The sequence below is a fragment of the Ziziphus jujuba genome, chromosome 3 (assembly GCF_031755915.1).
Source record: "Ziziphus jujuba cultivar Dongzao chromosome 3, ASM3175591v1".
In the NCBI taxonomy this organism is placed as follows: Eukaryota; Viridiplantae; Streptophyta; class Magnoliopsida; order Rosales; family Rhamnaceae; genus Ziziphus; species Ziziphus jujuba.
In genome coordinates, this window is record NC_083381.1 from 17,246,684 (window position 1) to 17,269,110 (window position 22,427).

Sequence of the window (22,427 nt, forward strand, 5' to 3'; positions counted from 1 at the left end):
TTGGATGCTGGGTACTGTTGGCGCCACTGGTATATAATGGGTGCATCAAGTGATTTTCAGAACTTGGATTTCAAAAATAAATACTTTGAAATTGTATTCAAATTAAGAACATATTTAATATTGGTTTTATTGTTTAGTTCAATGGAGGTTTTAAATTGACTTAATTTTTTTTCCCTTTACTTAATTCTTCAAGAAATTGATTTATTTCATTATAAATTCTGAATGCTTGAATTATTACATTTTATTTTATATTTAGTTGAATAATTGATTCCTTGGTTTTCGGGAAATATGAATAACAAGTTTTGTGAAAAGGTTTTAAAAGGGAAACTTTTCCAACCGAAAGAATCGTAAGGGTTTTGAGAGAAAATTTATTTCCAATTAATTATTATTTATCTACTTAAATATCGTGGTATTATAATTGTACAGTAGATAGGGTCACTCACTGAGATGATTAGTATCTCATATTTTTTTAAATTCCGTTCCCCTAGATCCAGGTTGGGAGACGTTGATCGTTCGGGGCGAGCCCGACATCTCAGTTCATTGCTGAAAGTCCAAGAAGCATTTCTTTCCTTTTTCCTCTCCATCTTGTATTGCTTCTTTATCTGACGTTGTATTAATTCCACATTTATTTGTATAATGCTCTGTATACTGTATCGGACATTTATGTATTCATTATGCACTGAGTTACTGTTATTCATTTGGAGTGCTGTAAATTTGTGGAATCAAATTGTAGTAATATGGGAGGAATAAGGGGACGATTATAGAAGTGTGCTTTCAGTGCAGGAAATTTTTGGTTAGTCCTACCCTTAGTGGAGGTGTTGCCGTATTTTCCGTTGGAAGGTTCGGTGGTATTTTCCTAGGATCAGGGCTTGTCTAGGGTTCCGGTAAAGAATTTTGAACGGGTCCTGACAACTGCCATCACTTTATTTGGAAAAACATTGGGAAGGCAAAATTTAAGCATTTTAGCAATTTTCATTTACAAAATTTTATATTTCTTTATATAAAAAATTTATTTATTAGTAAAAAATTGTAGAAAAATGCAAGAAATTATAATGAAGTAATGAGTTAGATACATTTTCGTACCCTCTAGTTTGGACCAATTTTAACTGAGGCCTTCTAAAACTTTCCCTATTAATCAAATCATTCCATTTTCCAATTCACCATAATTTTTTTTTTTTAAAATAGAAAAACCTTTTACTTTCCAATTAGTTTCAATATAACTACGAAAAAATTATTCAATACACAAACATTCAAGGCTGAAATATAAGATTTGAATGAGGGATTTTTTTTTTTTTTTTGGTGCTATGTAATTTTGAAGAAAATGTGGCCCTAGTATAAAATAACTAATTTTCGATTAAATTATTAAAGAAGTTAAATTTCTTATTATATATAAGTTCCTTTTTTAATAGCACTTTATTATATTTTCCGATATAGAAAATAGATGTAAACTGAATCATGTGACAAAATGAATTTCGGAAGCTAATTTAAATATCAAAACTTTAACATGAACCAAACAGGGCAAAGAACAATAGCACTGAGAATAATGCAAAAGGAAGTTGACGGGCTTATACACTCTACACGGACACCAACATTTGCTTTTCTTTTTGTGTTTTTTGTATTTTGTTTTTATTTTTATTTTTTTGGTTGTTCTGTTATATATATATATATGTTCCTACTATAGTAAAAATAAAAGAAAAGAGAACGAAAACAGAACAGAACTTGCATTTGCATTCAACCTTATTAATTTAAATCCATTTTATATATTACCTTTATTTATCAAATAGTTTCAATTTTGTATCCTCGATTTTAAAAAATTTTAAATTAAAGCCCTCTTATGCCTTATGGTATACATATTCGTGTTTCTGTCAACTCCATTTAATCCCATTATCAATTGTCCCCAATCAAAACCAAATAAGAGATCAAGTGCTTTGATCGAAAAGAATGAAAAAAAAAAAAATTATAAACCTACAATTGAAATTGGATTAAAACCAGAGAGTATTAATATGCATTAAACTATAAATTAAATTATGTAAAAGCAATCAATAAGCATGATTTAATTGGTGAATATTTCTAACAAATTAAGAAAAATTATATATATGTCATCGTTGATAAATCATTTATAACGGTAATGCTACCTATAAATATTTATTAAATTGATTTACAAAATAATACATATAAAAATATTATTGGTCGTCATATTTATATAATTTAAATATAAAAAAATAAATTTTTAAATAAATAAATAACTTAGAAAAATAAATTCAGATCATTTGATAAATAAATTTAATAAATATTTTAATAATTTTAATGTTATTTCACTTATAATTATATTTTGTTGGTTAACCATTCCTTCTCGATGATTTTGAGCCGTACTAGATGATTTCTATATAATTTATTAGAAAGAAAAAAAAAATAGCTGCAAAATAAAATATATTTATGAGAAAAATATGGAATTCTGAGAAGAAAATTGATCATACACATGACTTATCATAAATGTTTCACAACTTTTGATTTCCAACCCACCTAACTCTCTGAACACAACTTCATACAAAATTTCCTTTCTCGAGATTTTTAACTCCCTTTGCCATGCATGCATTTACTATACAATTAAAACCCCCCAAATTAATTTCCCTCAACTGTCCCCTACGCTTTACATTTCCTATATAAACCCCTCTCACTTTTTACCCTCCATGCATGCAAACTTAAACCCCTCAGCTTAGGATACATAGTCTACCTTGTTTGATATGGAGAACTATTATTGGAGCACCATCTTTGTTCTTATCCTTGTTCCGGTACATGCAGCTGCACGTAAAGTACCGAATGCTCCTGGTAGTCCCAATGAGCAAACGCTAGCTGTCCATGCTAGTGCACCAGCTGAGTCACCCACTGGAGCTGGACTAGGTGACAAGAAGAACTTCATATATGGTGGAGTTGGTGGATTTGCCGGTGTTGGTGGCTATGCGGGTGTGTTGCCTGCGCTTGGCGGGTTCGCCGGGATTGGCAAGTATGGTGGAATCGGCGGAGCTGCGGGGATTGGGGGTCTTGGCGGTGCTGGTGGACTTGGCGGTGCTGGTGGACTTGGTGGGGCTGGTGGACTTGGTGGAGCTGGTGGAATTGGTGGAGCTGGTGGTGGCCTTGGACATGGTATCGGTGGTGTCGGTGGTTTGGGCGGTGGAGTTGGCGGTGCTGCCGGAGGGTTGGGCGGCGGTGCAGGTGGTGCCGCTGGTGGTGCTGGTGGCGCTGGTGGCTTTCATCCATGCCCTTGACTTTTTGTGAAATAACAATGTGTTAATTATAAGCAGAGTCAATATTGTTAATGTAGCTTAATATTGTTGGTCCTTGTGTTGGACTTTGTTTGGTTTTTTAGTTCTTGGGTTGGAAGAGACATATTCCAATGGTTTAATTTATAATTAAGGAGTATTTTGTAGCTTTTAATTTTCTACGTTTATGTTTTTAATATGGTAAGTGTAGTACTTGTTGTCTTTCGATTTGCATTTGGTAACAAAGAGCAGCTAGTTTTTATCTAATTTGGGAGTTCCGCACATGGATGAGCTTCTTGTCCTTTAAAATCAGTACCTCAAAAAGTGTATGCAAAAGGTTATTTTGTACTCCATTAAAAGTCTAGAATATAATAATTCAGCTAAAAAAAAAAAAAAAAGGTCTAGAACATAATAATTTCTATCTAGCTATATCTTACAAATTTGGTTGTTTGATTTTTGTTTATAATTAATCTATTACCTTAAGATTAATTTAAGCATTTCTGAGTTTTGGGCATTATAATTTATAAATGCTAATTAATTTTCGATAGAGTCGGTTGTTCTCTCTCTCTCTCTCTCTCTTTATTTGTTTCTTTATTTTTATCCTTTTTCCTTTACAAAGAAAAATAATTCAATCTGGCGGAAGTTCATAATTTATATATTTAATATGATAATCCGGGATGATGAATTATTAAGTACATATTTGACATGCATACACAATTTCATAATAATATATAATATACTACATTTCAATTCTCAACTAGGATATCATATATATATATATATATATATATTTCGGTGGTTGCCACCTTTTACCAAGGAAAGGTCTATATTATTCGGGAAAAAAAAAAGAAAAAAAAGTTAAGGAAAGGTCTACATTGATGGTGGAAACCATAATGAAATACAAATTGTTCGCTTGATCCATCACACATTTTATGAACTATAATTTCTTCAATTTGTCGATAGTTAGCAAACACATAAATACACAGGCAATATAATTAACAATGTTTTGAACACATAAAATATACAAGTCTCGTCTAGTAGGAAAAAAAATTATTACGAAAAACATAATTAGATTGTAGAACATTCCCATCCAATATCCGATTATCCTCTTGGGTTTTTTTTTTTTCTTTTTAACCAACAAAAAAAAAAAAAAAAAAAGAAAGAAGAGAAAGTATATATATGTTCATTTTAGGTACAGTTCTTTATTTGTGGAAACGTAGTAGAGTGGCATCTCCAAATTTTTTGTTTCTTTTGTTTTTGTTTTTGTTCGCTTCCAATACTGCATTTATAGGCATTTATTTCAACCAACGGGAGGCAGATGATGCATCACGGATACATGCAACATCATTAATACTATACTGAAATTCCTCTTTGCATGTACACCAGCTGTACGGCCTCTTCTTGTTTCCAACAATGTATAAATATTTTCTATATATGTTTATGAATTTTCTTTAAAAATATTTTCTAAAATTATAAATTAAAAACTTGAGTAATGACAGCTCGTTATATGTATATTTAAAATCGAAATTATATTATTGAAAATAGTTTACAAAAGAACAAATTAAATTCTTATGTATATACTATTGTATCTATTTATATCACTAAACTAATTACTTTTTCCCCAACTTATTATAATAAAAATTATTTCGTCAAATCAATAAATATCGTTCCGCAGCAAAAAACATGAACAAAACAATATCAAAGTAAAAAGAAATGCAAATGCAAATTAAAAAAAAAAAAAAGGTAAGTGGCAAAAATTAAGAATGAATTGCAAACTTGAAAGGAAAGTACGTGTAATATTATTAAATTAACACATAATTAGCCATATGTAGCACCAAACAGAGATACATATAAAAGCAAAGCAATATGGTCAATGGAATAGATAGCTTCCCTTGTATCAATTTTCTTTATTTCAATTACTTCGGCCTCTCCACCTGCCGACCGGCACCGCCAATCCCTCAGCGGCTTCTGCTACCGAAACCCTTGCCTCTGCCTTGACATCCACCGTGGTCATCACCAGCAATTGTTGCCTACTTGTTGGCATGCTTGGCAGTTGATCTAGGCATCATTCATGCAGCTATAAATGAGGTTGAACTTTGTATTATAAATATGTGTGGAGACCAGCTACTACGTTCATATAATGTGATATGGAAGTAACGAGTAGCATGGCTGCATGTTATTCTAGTAGGCATGACCAATTAATGTTAGCAAAGTAGATGCATATATGGTCAATATGAATAATATATATATATATATATATATATGTAAATCAGAGCCTTTTTTGGTGCCATTATAAATTTGCCACCGCATCAAAAGTAGGTATAAAATATTGATTTTGGCCTTTAGAAATTAAATTTTACCCGAGGGTAGTGTGAATAGAGTATAAAATTGAAGTAGTGTTTTTTTTTTTTTTTTTTGTTCTTTTATAAATAAAGTTGAATTAGTGTTTCATACTGATATTCAAAAAAAAAAAAAAAAAAATAGTGTTTCATACTGAAGTGATATGACATGTACATTTTCAGATGTATTATCAACCAATGCCATTATTATTTTTTTGAAAAATGATACTTATCAGTGACCAAAACTAATTTAGAAGCAATCAACCATTAATGGACATGCATGTAAGCATGGATTCCAATTCATTATGCTCACAAGTTTGACTTAGATTTTAGCCCCGCAGGCACAGGAAGCTAGAATATGTGAATATTAATAACTCATTTTTCAGTCTTCTCAACTTGGAAGCTAGGGTATGTGAATATTGATAACTCATTTCTCACTCTTCTCAGCTTTAAATTTAATTGTTAATCCAATTAAATCGCACCCCGAGAATTAAAAATTATGGAATTATGTATGCAAAGTAATAAAGGAATATTGAAAAGAAATAAGAAAAAAATAAAAAGAAAGAAGAAAAAGATAAACTGATATTACAATGTTGGTACAAAGTAACGCAAGAAAATACATAATTTCATTTTTTGATCAAATGAAAAAACATAATTGAAATGGGGACCGTGCATGGACTTCCTCATCCTGTTGAAAATTCACTTTTCCTTATCCATCATCTACCCCCATCTTCACCACCACCACCAACACCACCACCACCGCCTCCTCCTCCTCCTCCTCCTCCTCCTCCTCCTCCTCCACCACCACCTCCTCCATACATGCCGCCGCCACCACCACCACCACCTCCACCTCCACCTCCACCAGCGTTTCTTTCTCCACAACTGCAGCAACCATTTCCAGCATCCCCATCACCGGTATTGATGTCACAATTGCTTTCTTCAACTCCATGGTTAATACCATCGTAATTTCCACCACTAGTATTGTCCAGTACTTGTTGGACGACATTGCTGCTGTCTCCAGTTCCGTTGCAGTTGATCGTGCTACCGTTCATGCAGCTATAGCTGGAGGCTTCAGATGATATAATTAATGCTGTCCAATACCCCAAAATGAGAACCAACATCAACAACATAGAATGGAATTCCTTCATGTTTGATTGATATTGTGCTCCAAGAGATTAAAGAACAACTCTATTTGTTTTGAATATCTTGGAGACCAACTCCAAATTTATATAGAAAACAAAATGAATGTGTACACATATATTGATAGAGTCTTACTACATATAACATTATCCAGTTTATAATGGACCCCACTTATATATAATCCATGATATATATTACTCAAATTACATATATAATCAGGAGTTAATTCTTTTATAATAACATTACCCATGATATCAAGATTTTATATATATAGTTAGTTTTATGATGTATGATACTCATATAATGTAGTATTAAATATGGATTAAAAAACGTATAAACTTTTTATTTTTTGAAAAAAAATTCAATATATTTTACAAACTATGTAACATTTAATTAGTTATTATTAAATAATTCAGTTATTAGTATTAAAAAAATACAAACTAAAATAAATGTTGGATCCTATTCATATGTAACCACGTATAAGGTGAGCTTCCAACATATCATAACTTATATATATTATATATATATATATATACACAATTAGGTAAGCTTCTAATAGATCATAACTTATATATATATATATATAATTTTGTTTATATGGGCAATATTGACTCTCATTTGGTGGAGAATGACCATTTGATCTTGCATAATTATATGTAATCGCAATATAATTAAAGAGATATAAATATTTATCGTTTATTTTTTTATGGAAGATGATATCTATAATAGCATTTTTGTATATATATATATATAATTTTTTTCTTACCTAAATGAAATTTATCCGAAATTTGTCTAACATTATATGTTGCATGACGCTATCCCATACATATTCCTAATAAAATTTTTGCGGAGGGGAGAATGAGTATTTATATATAATGTAAATTAAGAGGTAAATTAAGAATGACAATTTAAGGGGGTTGCATGGCTGCACGTGAAACTCTCAGAGATGATCTATGTCTTTGGTGTGTGTACCCTTAGCCAGGGTCTGACTTCATGGTGATTGGGTGGATACGGCCCGTGAAGTCTGAATCTAAATCTGATCAGATCACTCACGGACCCTTTGTAGTTCATTCGTTGGTTCCAATGCAAAATCGATTCTGGCTGCTAGCTTTGCTGTGGCTTTAAGATTTCATGGGGGCAAGTTGACCAGTCAGAGGAGAGAGCTTTATTGGGCCTTTAATTTTGATGCCCATGTATATTGGGCAAATTAAATCCCCCAATCAACTTCAATTAACCGTTGTTAAAATATATGTACAATTTTGTTAAAGCGCAAAATTTAAATAGAATCTAAACTCAACAAAGAGTAGAGAGAATTATCAGAGAAGTAGTATATATAAAAAAGTTATTTATTTATTTTTTTAACATATAAGGAATACTTTTAATTTCAGGTTTGATTGAATTTGGAATTATTCCGCCATTTAATTCGTAAAAGGATATAAAAAAAAATAATCATAACTATTGAAAACTAGAAAAAATTAAAATTTAGAGAAATTTAGTTTTTGAAAAAAATATGGTTATTGAAATAATTAATAAATCAATAAAACCAGAAAAAAAAATTAATTAATTAAGTAAAACCAATAAATTTTATAAGAGTGAAATTGAAATCTTAACTGAGTCAACTCGGAAGCCGAGTTTCACGAAAGACAGCAAACGGGGTTAAAGTGAAAAAGTCGAATCATAAGGGGGTGAAACTTCAATTTTCCCTTTTTTTTTTTTTTTTTTGAAAAAAAATTTTCTTATACTTTTTCGAAATTTTATATGTAAAAACTTTGCCGCGGGAAAAATGAAAAATTAATTAGAAATAGAGAGGGGGAGAGAGAGAGAGAGAGAGAGAGGGGGAGAGAGAGAGAATGGAGGGAAAGAGTTCGAATAGAGAATTGCAGAGCATAGTAGACGCCATCGGTTGCTCAGAAGTACGTATTTTTCTAGATTTTGCATTTTCACTTTTCTTCTGGATTTGACAAATTTCTGAGAAAATTACTTCATATTTAACAGATTGAAATCCGATTTTTGATTTTTTTTTTCTGTATGGAAAAATCGTTTATAAGTGTTTAATTTTGGTATTACAGGTCGTAGAGAGTCGTATTCAACTGCTTGATAAACTCGGCGACTTGGAAATATCGGAGAAATCTGATTTCGCTTGCCTCCTCCAATGCCTCGCAGTATCCATTTTTCCCAATTATCATTGTTTTCTTTCTCTTTTTAAATTTTTATGTCAGAAATAATGAGTATTTTTAGCCCTTTAAATTCGAGAATTAACTCTTTTTTTTTTCTTTTTTTTTTTTAATTTTAAATTTCATGTTTGTTTCTTAATTTCAAATTTTTTTAGTTCTTGTGAAGTTATTTATTTGTTCTTTGAATAAATAAATTCCTAGAAATTGCATCTTTTTTTGTCTTTTGAAATTTACTCAATTTTTGTTTAGCAAATTGAGAGGTCAAATACTTGGTTTTTTCATTCTGCATTTGAAGTTTAAGTGCTTAAAAAGTTCATAATCCAGTTTAGTTGGTTCACTATGTGTGTATGTAGTATGCTTCAAAGCAGGTTTGATTGTGTCATATACATTTGATTGCCCCAAATATATGAATTATTTGATAACTTGTGTTGTTGGGGGCAGTTCAGATTTTCCATGTATAGGATCCAAAAGAAAGCTTCCAAACCAGTTAATCATGATGTTGAGCAATTATAATCTGAATGTTTTCTTGGTTCCAAGGTTTTGCGATTGAGAACCACAGTCAGCGACTAGTGGATGGTGATGTTTAAATCTGTACTTTTACCTTAACAACTAGCTAGAATTTGTGGGAAGACTACACTTGTTTGGATGTAATCCAGTGCATGTTGAACAAAGCTATATTGGAAGTGGCTGTAAAGCATCTGGGTTCTGGCTTATCCAGCTGTCCAGCCCAATATCTTGAACTTGGTACGAAGGTATATATGTTCCCATGAAACATGTTTGTACAATGACTACTTAGTGATTTCTTAAATTTACCAATACCTATTTTGAAATGTTTGATTGGCTTATATCAGGCAAGCATATGGTGCGGAAAGCACCTGAAGATGACTCTTATGTCCACAGAGGAGTCCCAAGAAGAAGAGCATTCCAAACTGTTTTTTGAGGTATATGGTATTAATAGTGCTGAGTCCTTATTTACTTGGATGTAAGAAGTTCTTATCCTCCATTTTTGTTAGGTCATGCTAGAAGTTTTTGTTTACTTTTAGACCTTTATCTTCTTGCAATTATATGCCCAATATCATTTTGAGTAAAAAATTCTTTGACAGCTACTCATTTTTTGCAGCTGCTCTTTAATCTGCTGAGCTTTTCTGCTGCTAGTTTTTCAGCTCTGGCAAGATACCCAGTTACAGTTAATCAGCTGTCAATGAATAGCATTGAAAAATTCATTCTGGAGCAGTTAAGCTTAACCAAAGACTTGGTGTCTGAGTTTAAGGTATTGAACTATTGCATTATGTAGTGGATTCCAATCACACCATAAAACAAGACTCGTTAGATTTACCTGCTGAGTGATGTGTTATATTCATTTGTCATTACAAACTCATAACTTTGTATATTTGAAGAGACAAGGATGCTTATTCCACCCGTGGCGGCCCCCTACCCCTCTCTTCTCATTTTTGCTTCCTATATTCTCTATTATGATTTCAAATTTTCTCTGATATTTTGACATGTGTGTCTGGACTTCTTATGAAGTTCTAAAGGTTAGAACAAGCAAAATGTTTAGGACTGAATTAGAGGTTCCGATCAAGTGACAGGATTTGATTAAGCCAAGCACATGTTTTGATTTAAGTTCTGTTTTGGACTGATTAGGATTTAACTATTCTTGAGTCAACTTCATGGACAAAAAAGTTTGTGTAGGTTGAAATAAGGGCTTTATTTTCTCCTATCCATATACTGTTGAAATGACAATCATTCCATTGGTCTGGATTTCTTATGAGTTAAGTCTATCCCACATTGTTTTCAGTCAAAAGTGGTATTTTGTTTTGGCTACTTGTAAATATCTGAAGAGCCTTGTGGGCGTCTCTCATTCCATTGTTTATATGCAGAGAATCCAACTATATGGATCAGAAGCACTAAAGGTTTCACAGGAGGTCATTGACTCTGTGATAAGGCTATGTGGCGTGCAAGCTGGGGCTGTAAACTGGGGTTCCTATGATGAAAGGTTTGAGGACAAAAATGGTATAGACTGTGAAGTGATAAATGTTAAGGACTGTGTTATCAACATAATAAAGCATGCAATAGAGAAACTCTGTGAGATGGGCATCATTGCTGCTGACGGTGGAGGGAGTTTGGTAGCCATTCTTAATTTGTCATGGAAGGGTGTGGTCACATTGCTTCAGCTTGGTGAGGGGATCTTAGCAGTAAAGATGAATATATCAGATATACTTGTAACTCTCATCTCATTAGTTAATGAATCTATAAGATGTGCTTCTGAGGCTTGGAATTCTACGCTGAAGGAAACTGTTTCTGTAACAGAAGCCAGAAGAACATTTCTTCCAATAAAGTTTTACCTGATTAATGCAGTGAAAATATCCTCTTTATATCCATGTCAAGCTTATCTAGTTTACAAGGAGTTAACATTCTGCATCCTGAAGATCTCAACCTTTAGAATTTCAATGTGCAAGGAAAAACTTTTGAAAACTGCCAGTGAAGTTTTCACTGAACTTTTGGAGAAAACATCCTACGATTTGCTTAACCCTATACTAATTTCAGATCAAGTAAAGCAAGAATGTAAATTTGAGATTCTAGACTGTCTGTTCTTCCATGAAAATGATGCAAATTTGATATCTGGATGTCTGGATGAGTGTAGCAGGAATACTTCAATAAATGGTAGTCAGGTATTACCCGAAAGAGGAGCAATGCTGCTCGGTAGGGTGGCACTGTTTCTTAATTTTTTGAGATATTCTGTTGATTCTGAAGAAGATACAAGAGTTGGGATTAGCAGAAAGCTTGGGTGGTTTTTGGACCTTTTTGTCAATGAAGAGGTATATTCTTCTATTCTTATTTTGCAACTTCCTGTGTCCTATGGATCTGGAAAGACTGTGGAAGTAATTTGGCAGCCTATGTTTTCTTTTCTTTTAAATTCACTGCAAACATTTCTGATTGTTGTCTCTTCAAGTCTTGCTTGGATGGAAGTGGAGTCTTTCCTTCTTGAGAATCTTTTTCATCCTCACTTCCTATGCTGGGAGGTAGTAATGGAGCTTTGGTGTTTTATTGCACGTTATGCTGAGCCAGGCATGGTGAATGGAATTGTTAACAAACTTTGTTCATTGTTGAAATTTCTTGCATCTGCTGAATCAGTATTTAATCCCTGTTCTGCACTGAGAAGATTGGCTAGATTCATCAGCATGTTTCTCAGTTTTGGTGCACAATCATTGGTGGACCAAGTTATAAATTTCATTGTGGGTGATGAGAGATCTGCAGAGTCGTCCATTGTTCGTTTAGCTTTGTTAATGGAGGGCTTTCCACTGAATCTACTATCAGACAAGATCAGAAGTATTACAACCCAAAAAGTCCTCACAGATTACTTTGTTTTTGTAGAAAGTTTTGATGAAAAATCAATAAGAGCTGGCAACAATGGTTTTTTTGGGGTTCCGGTTTTCACTCTATCTGCTTCCTTGCAGTCTCTGTAAGTAATGAGATTCTTTTATGTATTATAATGTGCTGTTCTAGACTTCTTGTCGATACATTTAATTATTCAAATCCATTTGGTAATCTTGACTTAATAGATCCTTTTATGTATAATAATGGGCAGTTCTAGACTTCTAGTTGATACGCTTAATTATTCAAATGCATTTGGTAATCTTGACTTAATATGAAGGTTAAAATTAGAAGTTACATGCTAGATAATCAATTCTTAGTCAAATATTATTATATCATTTTGAATTTCTAAGATTTCTGATTTTTTTTTGTAGTGCATAATAGTTCTCATCTCATGCATAGGATCTGTTTTATTCAGAAAGCATACTCACTTTGATTCTTTTCTTCTTTATTTTATATTTTTCTCTTTTACCTGTTGCTTAAATTGCTTTGCTTTTATCATTCAAATGGTTTTTAAAAAAAAACTGGTTAAGTTTGTTCCTTACTATTTTACCTACACGAGATTATTCCTTTTCATGGATCATTTTTTCTTGCCCTGCAGACAGATCAACTTGTCTGATGTTGATGTGAAGACCTTGAAGTTTTTAGTTTCTATCATTCATAGTTACAAAGCTTGTGCAGACAAATTAACAAAGAACCATTGCCGGAAGCTTTTAAGTGAAACATTAGGTATCATCTCAAATATGAAGCACCTATATGCATCTGATGAAATGGAAGAAGTCGTTTTTGAGCTTGGAAAACTATTTATCTCTGGGCCAGCAGCCACAGATAAAGAGTTGTATCAATGCAAACCAGATCTGGCTCTTTTCATGGCAGGTCTAGCACACATGCACATTCCAGAAACTGATAAAAATCCCAAAACCTCTGCTGCATGGCAATTGTATCACATGCTATTAAGAGAAAGACATTGGGCTCTGATTCATTTGGCTATTACAGCATTTGGGTATTTCACAGCTCGCACTCTTTGCAACGAGCTTTGGAGATTCGTCCCTCATAATGCAGCTCTTTCATATGATTTAGAATCCGGGATCGAGGCTAAAGAGGAGAGATTTATGTTTGAATTGAAGGCATTTCTTGACAAGGAAAGGGCTCTTCATACAATTACTGCTAGCTCCGACCAGCTTGAGCTGCTTGCAAGGGAGGGTCTCATGCTGAAAAAATTGTTCCAAAAGCTTTCAGCCATTAATGCAGAGACTGCAGGATGTAAAAGCATGGACGTGGATGGTGAAAACAGATCCATGGAAGTTGATGGTGAAAAGCAGTGCAACAAGAAAAGGAAACTTCCCGATGGAATTAGCAAGGGAATGGAATTGCTACACAGTGGGTTGAAGGTTATATCTGATGGAATTTCCCAGTTGCAGCAACATCAGCTCAGCTCAATTGAACTCAACAAGTTCTTGACTCATTTCTCTCGTTTAGAGGACCAGATTGCTCAATTAGTTGGCCTCACTGGTAATGATTAAATCTTAACCTTTTCGAAATAAGTTTGAAAGATGTTAGGATTCAGATCACACGCTCTACATGCAAGAAAGGAATAACGGAAATTGGCTTTTCCATTAGTGCTTCAAAGCTGATTAATTGGTCTTTCTTACCCAGCCAATTTGGATGTTCCATGAAAATGGGATCATTGCATTTCACATTTCATTGTGCAAAGCTTGTTTTCGGGAAAATAGGGTGGCAGGTAACTGTAGGTGTCATGATATAACTGGTTAAAGGGCACTATAGTCGAGTTGAAAAATGGTGTAATTGGTATATGCTTTTGTAGTCCTGTATACAAGTTAAATTCCAAAGCTATGAGTAGACTAGATCATAGACTTGCACTCTCTTTGCGTTTTGTAAGAATTTTGGACGCTATAACTTGTGGATATTACGCATTAAAAGCATGACATTTTTGTCAATTGATAATTGCCATGTCAGCTGTGGATCCCATTAAAGATGATCACCACTTTTGGCAAATAGCACACTAATACATTTTGTCATCTAATTATTTCCTCTGTATTTTCATTTCTATTTAAGGGTAATTTCAAAACCCCATTTTGCATCACACACACACATATATATATATATATATATGTATTCTTTTTCTTCTTTCAAACATATTAAGAAGAGAAAAGAAGAAGACTACTAATAGCTAGTTATAGGGATAAAAAAGAAAAAAGAAAAAAAAGACATGAATCTTTTAACAAGTTGTGTGGCAATTCCTCTTGTTGTGTTGGGAATCACCATTAGCAATATGAGCACACCAGTCAGTGGGAAGAAGCTGGAAATCACCATAGCTAATGACTTGGGGAATTTTTTGAACCTGACAGTTCATTGTGTTTCTCCTGCAAAGGAATATGATTTAGGGTTCCAAGTTGTTCCTTATGGAGGAAGGTATCAATGGTTTGCGCATGATAGTTCTTACCTTTGCGACTTGGCATGGCATAAAAAATATGGCCGTTTTCTTATTTATGAATCCAGAAGAGATAATCGAAGGTGTAAAGGTTGGTGCTTTTGGCGAATAGCTCAGGAAGGTTTGTATCTCCATCTTGCAAAGCCTGCAGATAGAGATGAATTGGAGTTTACATGGGATTAATTACTTATATATATTTCTTATAAATTTGTTTGTGTACTAAGAAAAAGGACAATAAAAATGTTCTTGATCCTATTGGAGATTGATGTTCTAGTATTATATTTTGTCAATGAAACTTTTAATAATTTTTTTTTTTTTTAAATAGACTCTTAATTATGTTAATTTGTAGCAGAATTTCTCACAAAAGATCTTTAAAACTTAGGTGGCCCACTTTCTGCTAAATCATGATCTTAGCTAGAGAGTAAAATTTTTTGTCACAAATGATTGACAAAATTAATTTTATATGTGGCAAAATTAATGAAATACATTACAAGTACATTCTTTGTCACTGAAAGATGCATATCAAATGTAATTTTTCATTAATAACTTCTTCAGACTACAACGTTTTACACATAAAACTATCTCCTATTTGTTTTTTGTTTCTTTTTTTTTTTTTTTTTTTTGACTAACTCATCGACCCGATGAAACACTTGACCCTCTCTCTTGAAAGCCGTGAACTATTTGCATAATTAAAAAATCATCAATTCATAATTATAAAACAATCTCTCTCTGTCTCTTTTCTTTTTTCTTTTTTTTTTTTTAATAAATTGGGAAGGAATATTTTAACATCAAATCTCATCGAACCGAGAATTTAAAAGTTACTATCAATTATTATTATCATATGAATTGTTGCAAAGAAACAATCATAAAACAACTTGAAAAATAAAGTACAACAAGGAATGTAATTAAAAAAGGTAAACACTGTGTATATATAGCACACATGAAAATAACACAACCAATACCCTGAAATTCACACATGCACACATACACATACACAAAGAAACATGTAGATGTAGCAGTACTAATTAAATCAATTAGCATCGGTCCAATGTATATCCAATTCACCCCTCTTGTCTTTTGGTACTTTCAATGCCTCCCAAACAGCTTTAGAAGCATCAACAATGTTGTTACGACAAGGAGGTTGATAATCATGATCAGAATCACATCCCATGGTGGAGTCACACTCGTCGACCACCGTGGCATTAACGCTCCTTCCATTACCAAATATGGTAATGTTCTTAAGGCACCTCTTCTTCTTGTTGAACCATCCAGTGGACAATGCAACGACAGGCGTGTTATCCGAGTGGTACTTGCTGTCACACTCAGAAGGAGCTCCACCATCACTGCCTTTTTCGAAACCATTGAGTGCCAATATTGCCTTTGTATGTCTTGAAACTGTAGGTGAGCACTTGTAGGTTGAATAGTATTTGCCTTCTTCGCAGCAATCAGAGTTATTATCTTTGTTGCATTGCCCCGCTGGTGGCTTTTCCCCTTTGATTTTGCCACTTGGTTTGCATTTTTGAGCTTCAATGATGGTTAGCCAATAGTTTGTGAAAATAAGGAAGATAAGGAAAAGTACAGCTGAAGAATTGTTGTTCTTCATGATTTTGTATATGTGTAATTTCTTTCTTCTTAATGGCAGTAAAAATGGTTGGTTTAATTTGAAGAAAGTTGATTGAGGATTTGGATATATATATATATATATATATATATATAGAGAGAGAGAGAGAGAGAGAGATGAAGAAGTTGAAGAAAGTTTCATTTTTATGCCAAATATAACATTTTTGTAGCTTTTTCAAATATAATATAAATAAGAGCGAAGACAAATTTTTGCTACAGGAGGACAAAAATTTGACATAAACAATATAAAAAATATTATAATAAAGTTCAAAGAATGATGCGTTGATCAGGTTTTAGAGTTAAAGATTCTTTTGGATTCAATGGAAGATGAATCCACCATAACCATTGGTCTAAATAAATAACAATAATAATAAAATAATGAAAGGGAAAAATACAACATAGGCGGAAATTTTTATCATTTTAATTAATACATTAGAGATAGAATTATATCAAACACGCCTGATTATCAATAAACAAATACATTCTTTCTTTTGTATCCGTAAACTTGAGTCATCAGAGGGCTTCACCATAGAATTTCCATATATATATATATATATAGAGTTAGGACCGTCCGAATAAAATTGAGTGATGACCCACAAAAAAAGATTTCGGCTTTTCTCTCGAGATAAAAACAGATGCTATACAAAAAAAAAAAAAGAAATCGACTTTTCTAAAAAAACATCGATTTTGTATCGGCTTTGCTCCTGGTCCCCATGTAATTCTATCTGGACGGTTCTGATCATAGAATCGCCATATATATATATATATAGGCCTCTAAAAATTTACCTAATCTATGTAACTTTCTTTAATTTTTTTTATTTTATTAAATATAGTAATTTTGCTTTTTGGACATACAGAGACTTTTTTTTTAAAGATATTTATTAATTTCTCTAAGGTTCTATCTTAGAATCAATCAAGCATTTATATACATAAATATCTCCAATCATTAGTTAATTTTTCTTTTGATAACTAACCAAGCTAATTAAATTGGTATTATTTTCTCACATTCAATATAGATTAAGCACTCCTACATTAATTTGTGTTTCCCACACACATGATAAACATAACTCTTTCTTTCACAAATGAAAAAAAGAAAAGCGCTATTCTAAATTCAACTAGTAGTTTTTAATGTAAAATATATATATATATATATATATATATATATAAATTGAGTAATTATTTATTTATTTATTTAAAAAAAAATTATTTAAGATCTTTTCAATTCTTACGTTAGAGGTTAAGCCGGTCTTGGAGTCATCAATTGAGAAATTGCCTGTTAGGAAATGAAAATGACGTTTTAAAATTATTGGACAAAGCATTGTTCTTGTTATCATATTTTAATGTATTGGAAGAAGACAACTTGCTCTGTCTCCGGCTCTACATGTTTTCACATTGGTAATTTCATGGTGAAAGGCAATGCAACAGGTAAGAAAAAGACACTTCTTCATGAATTAAGAAAAGGAAGTGAATGAAATTAATTGAATAACGCTTTTCATCACAACTTTAATTGGCAATTTTATTGCTGAGATAGCACCATTTATACATAAACTGCCACATGACCATGCATACATCCCTGCTACATGTCATTTTTTATATACAATAATTATCACATTTATCCTAACTTTATAAAGAGATGATATTATATGTTAAATGTTCTATTAATATTTTTTTTCATAATTAAGGAAATGTTCTATTAATGACTAGATGTAAGTAAAAAATTTGACTGTTTTCATACTCTATATTTGATCTAAAGTTCATTAATTGTATCTTATAAAATAAGGAGGATAAGTGTTATTCATACATCCCTTTGATAAAAATTGTAAACAATTTAATTGCATTAATCTCTCTCGAATTAAAACTGATCAACCAACCTCCTTGATTACCAGCACTACACATCTTCTCCTAAATAAACATTATTAAACTATCTTTTTAACTTCCTTCTTTTCTTTTTTTCTCTTTTTTTTTAACCTTTTTAATCTTATCCCATAAAAAAAGGTCACTCAGAATTTAATCCGAAACTGCATTAAGATTGTTTTAATTTCGTTACCATAGTCCTTAATTAGTCTATATAGTTGCAATTCCATCCCATATATTTTTCATCATCATCTTTCTTCTTCTTCTATTCTTAAAACACATTGCAAAAAAAATAATAATAATAAATAAATAAAAAAGAATGAATCCCATATCAAATTCTATGGCACTTTTCCTTGTGTTGGCAATCTCCATTAGCAGCATTTCGACTCTCAGTGCAGAGAAAATCACTGTATTCAACGAATTGTTCGATAATGTGGATTTGAATGTTCATTGCCATTCAAACAAGCATGATGTAGGCGTACAGGTTGTTCCTTATGGAGCAAGGTATCAATGGTTTAGCAAAGATAGTTCATACACTTGCGACCTATCTTGGGTTAAAAAGAAAGCTTCATTTGTTCTTTATGATTCCCATAGAGATGATAAAAGGTGTCCAAATGGTTGGTGCTTTTGGAGAGTCAATCAGGATGCTTTGTATCTTCATTTGTCTAACCCTGAAAGATATGAATTGCAGTTCAAATTAGGGGTTGGCTCAGTTCGGTTCGGTTTTGTGAACTTTTTTAAACCGAACCGACCGATTCGGTTTGGGTTGGGTACAAAACCGAACCGAACAGACCGTTACATTCAACCCAAACCGAACCGAACCGAATGAATATTTTTCGGTTTGGGTTGGGTTCACGGGTTGGGCCGGGTTGGGCTTTCTGATGGGCTTCGGCCCAAATTTTTTTATTTTTGGTTTAGGCCGGTTTGGGCCTTATAATGAGCTTCACTTTCAGTCCAATTTTTTTTATTTTTGGTTTGGGCCAGTTTGAACCTCATGATGGATTTCGGCCCAAATATTATTTTTAATGTTTCTTCTTCTTTTTTATATTGATGAGTTTCACTTATTTATTTTATTCAGGTTTAATTTTCATTAGTTTTACAATTATTAAAATATTTTCATATTATTTTTTTTTTAATATTTTCATATTAATTAGTAAATTCACAAGTGAGGTTGGTCCAAGTATGCTTAATATTTTATTTTCAAAGTTGCAGGTTCAAATAAATAAAAGGGATAATATAATATTCTTTTATGCTAGTACTAATATTATCATGTGAAAAAATATATTACAATATAATGTAGTATAAATAATATGCATTATGTTTTCTTAAAAAAGGGAAACAATAAGGATGAAGAAATCTTCTTACCAAAATATAAATAAATAAAAAAGAAGGACAATAAAGAGAACCATTCCCCATCGGATTCTTATCCTTGTCCTATTGTCATTGTTAATGCTCTTCTTTATTTTTATTTTTTTTTCTTTTTTTTAAATAGAAAAATTATTAAAAAAATATATACCAAAAGCTTTGAGGGGATATAATTATTCACATGCATATTTTTTTTAATATTTCATGACTAAACCTTCACCTTTGGATTATTATCAAAATACTAATAAAAAAAATAAATAAATGTATGGGTCGGTTCGATTTGGGTTGGGTAAATTTTTTACCCATCCGTAACCCGAACCGAAAACCACGGGTTCAATCCATATGTAACCGAACCGACCCGCTTAACAGTTAAAAACCAACCCAAACCGACCCAAATAGTTCGATTCGGGCGGGTTGGTCGGTCCGGGTCGGGTTTTGCCCAGCCCTAGTTCAAATGGTAATTATTCATAAATGTATATTTATAGAATATAGTTTTGCTTTTTTCTTTTTATAAATGATGTTAATAAGCTTCTTCCATTGAGAGAGGGAGACAGAGAGTAAGCTTGCTTATTATCTCTTAGTTGAATTGTTTATAGGAGATTGATGAATTTGTTTTGTATATTTGTTTAAGGATATACATATAACGTATGCATTTTATCTCCTCATAATAATTATAATTATTAATTCGAGTTTTATTTTATTTTATACTTTTGCATTCTTATAACTTTATTTTTTTCCCTTGCCGTATATAACTTTGTAATTTGTGTATGAAAATAAAATATAGATGAACTTGGATTGAGCTCTGATATTGTTTAGAGTGGGTCCATACACAAAGTCTTTTGGGCCTATTGTGGATGCAACCTCCACACACAAAGTCTATTGGGCCTATTGTGGATGCAACTCTCCATACACAAAGTCTGTTGGGCCAATTGTTGATGCAACTCTTTAGGTAGCATATGAGCGATTGGTCCCACGTGCGAAATATTTTTATTTATTTATTTTTCAGTCAGTTAAATAAATATTTATCAATTTTAGAAATCGGAATAATTGATAAAGAGAAAAAAAAGCAGTGAATGGGTAATATTAAGCAATATATTTATAAGAGTGCTCTGTAATATAAACAAATAATTAAAATTTTTTCTAAAAATTAAAAAAAAAAAAAAACGATTAAAGAATAACGATTAACACGGTACGAAACCAATTTAAGCTTATCTATGCAACTTATCCGATCAAAACAGAAAACCTGTGCAATTATATTGTAAAATTTCTTTCTAAGTTTTGGGTAAGCAAAACTTGATCGTACTGAAGAAAATTGCATGAGAAAAAAATCAAAACGTAAATCTTTAAAATACGTAAATTCAAGACAAACAAATCCAAGAAAATGGGAAAAAAAAAAGTTTTCTGCATATAATAATTGTCTACTTAGGGGTCTTTAATTTAATAAGTAAAGGAATAATTATGTGTGGTAAATGTTGGGAGCTGCCATATTCGGTCGAGTATTTTAGATTTAAATTAGTTAAGATTTTGTCATGTAAGCATTCATGTATTACCTATGATTTAGGATTTTTGTCTTTTGATAAGAGGTCTCAATATATAATAGTACTAGAGGAATCAAGTCTATCAATTATACATATTTCACCAAAAGAAAAAAAAATTGTCAACCAAATGTATATATAACATTATTTGATTGACTTATATTTAATTATATTTACCTTTTATATATTTATATTTAGATTATATTAATATCTTAACTAAAAAAATAATGTCATGTAGCAAAACAATAATAATAATAAATAATGGCACAATATACATTTGATTGATTAGACATTATTTTGGACTTTCTGTTATTAAATTAATGTTTATCTTGATAACTATTTGATCATATTAAAAATTAAAATTTAAAAATTAATCAAATATAGATTTAATGACATATAAAAAAAATAATTTTTTTAAATTCAGTGATTAATAAATATAATTTTAAATTTTAATGTGATTTAATGGTTATAAAAATTTTATGTTAACCCTCCTATTAAAGATTTTATTTAGACTTAAATATATGTGTGTGTATATATATATTTGACAAAGCATATTTTACTAAGATTGTATATACATCATATATATATATATATATATATATATTTGACACAGCATGTTTTACTAAGATTGTATATACATCATTCCTTTTTTTTATTTTTTTATTTTTTATTTTTTATTTTTTTTTTTTGGTTTTCATCCATAAAGTCACAATTAGATGTATAAAGAAATTGAAAGAAAAATTCAAGAGAATAAACCTTTTTTTGGGAAGATTAACTTGCCATTTATTTCTGATTTAATATTAAACATCTTGCATAAATAAATTATGTTTATATTTCGCATAGAATATTCAAAAATCAACCACTTTAGGATCACTTTTTAGGGAAAAATCACCATCAAATAAATAAAAAGAAAAAAAAAGTCCTAATCCAACACCGAAAAGGAAAACGAAGTAATCAATCAAATCCAAAAAGTAAAATAATGAAGATCGATTGGTGCCAAAAAAAGAAAAAATAATGTATAAAAATCAGCTGAATATATTTTGTGATCTTGGTATTAACCATATTGCTTAAATTTGAATTCCCAATTTTCTATTTAAAGGAGCTATACCAAAACCCTAATCTCCATCATACTTTTATTGTTCTTCTTCTTCAACCATTATAAAACCAAAAAAAAGAAGTATTATTTACCCAAAAAAAAAAAAAACAAAAACGAAAAGAAAAGAAAAAATGACTCGCTTAGCAACTTCTATGGTTTTCCTAACGCTATCTTTTTCCATGGCTTTTGCAGTGAAAATCACCCTTTTCAACGATTT

At 31.5% G+C, this 22,427-nt stretch overlaps 4 protein-coding genes across 5 annotated transcripts; 3 read left to right on the forward strand and 1 right to left on the reverse strand.

Moving 5' to 3' along the window:
- The first annotated feature begins 2,680 nt into the window (after nt 1-2,680).
- On the forward strand, nt 2,681-3,486 carry LOC107422547 (glycine-rich protein 23). The gene has a single exon (XM_016032010.4). It carries the CDS (start codon nt 2,745-2,747, stop codon nt 3,264-3,266), a length of 522 nt encoding a protein of 173 aa, XP_015887496.3. The 5' UTR covers nt 2,681-2,744; the 3' UTR covers nt 3,267-3,486.
- A 5,030-nt stretch (nt 3,487-8,516) lies between these two features.
- LOC107422550 (uncharacterized) lies at nt 8,517-15,062 on the forward strand. 2 transcript variants are annotated; one of them, XM_048476751.2, is made up of 7 exons: nt 8,517-8,652; nt 8,809-8,901; nt 9,531-9,665; nt 9,765-9,854; nt 10,034-10,183; nt 10,794-12,376; nt 12,890-15,062. In XM_048476751.2, the coding sequence occupies exons 1-7, from the start codon at nt 8,590-8,592 to the stop codon at nt 13,809-13,811; spliced, it is 3,036 nt and encodes a 1,011-aa protein (XP_048332708.2). In that variant the 5' UTR covers nt 8,517-8,589; the 3' UTR covers nt 13,812-15,062. The 2 variants fall into 2 exon arrangements, with proteins under 2 accessions (XP_048332708.2, XP_048332709.2); XM_048476752.2 differs by lacking the exons at nt 8,517-8,652; nt 8,809-8,901 and having other exon boundaries at nt 9,538-9,657.
- Nucleotides 14,519-14,923, forward strand: LOC125423207 (uncharacterized). The gene has a single exon (XM_048476852.2). It carries the CDS (start codon nt 14,519-14,521, stop codon nt 14,921-14,923), a length of 405 nt encoding a protein of 134 aa, XP_048332809.1.
- A 400-nt stretch (nt 15,063-15,462) lies between the features above and the next one.
- LOC125423610 (kiwellin-1) lies at nt 15,463-16,343 on the reverse strand. The gene has a single exon (XM_048478279.2). The coding sequence runs from the start codon at nt 16,341-16,343 to the stop codon at nt 15,771-15,773; it is 573 nt and encodes a 190-aa protein (XP_048334236.2). The 3' UTR covers nt 15,463-15,770.
- Nucleotides 16,344-22,427: the final 6,084 nt, after the last annotated feature.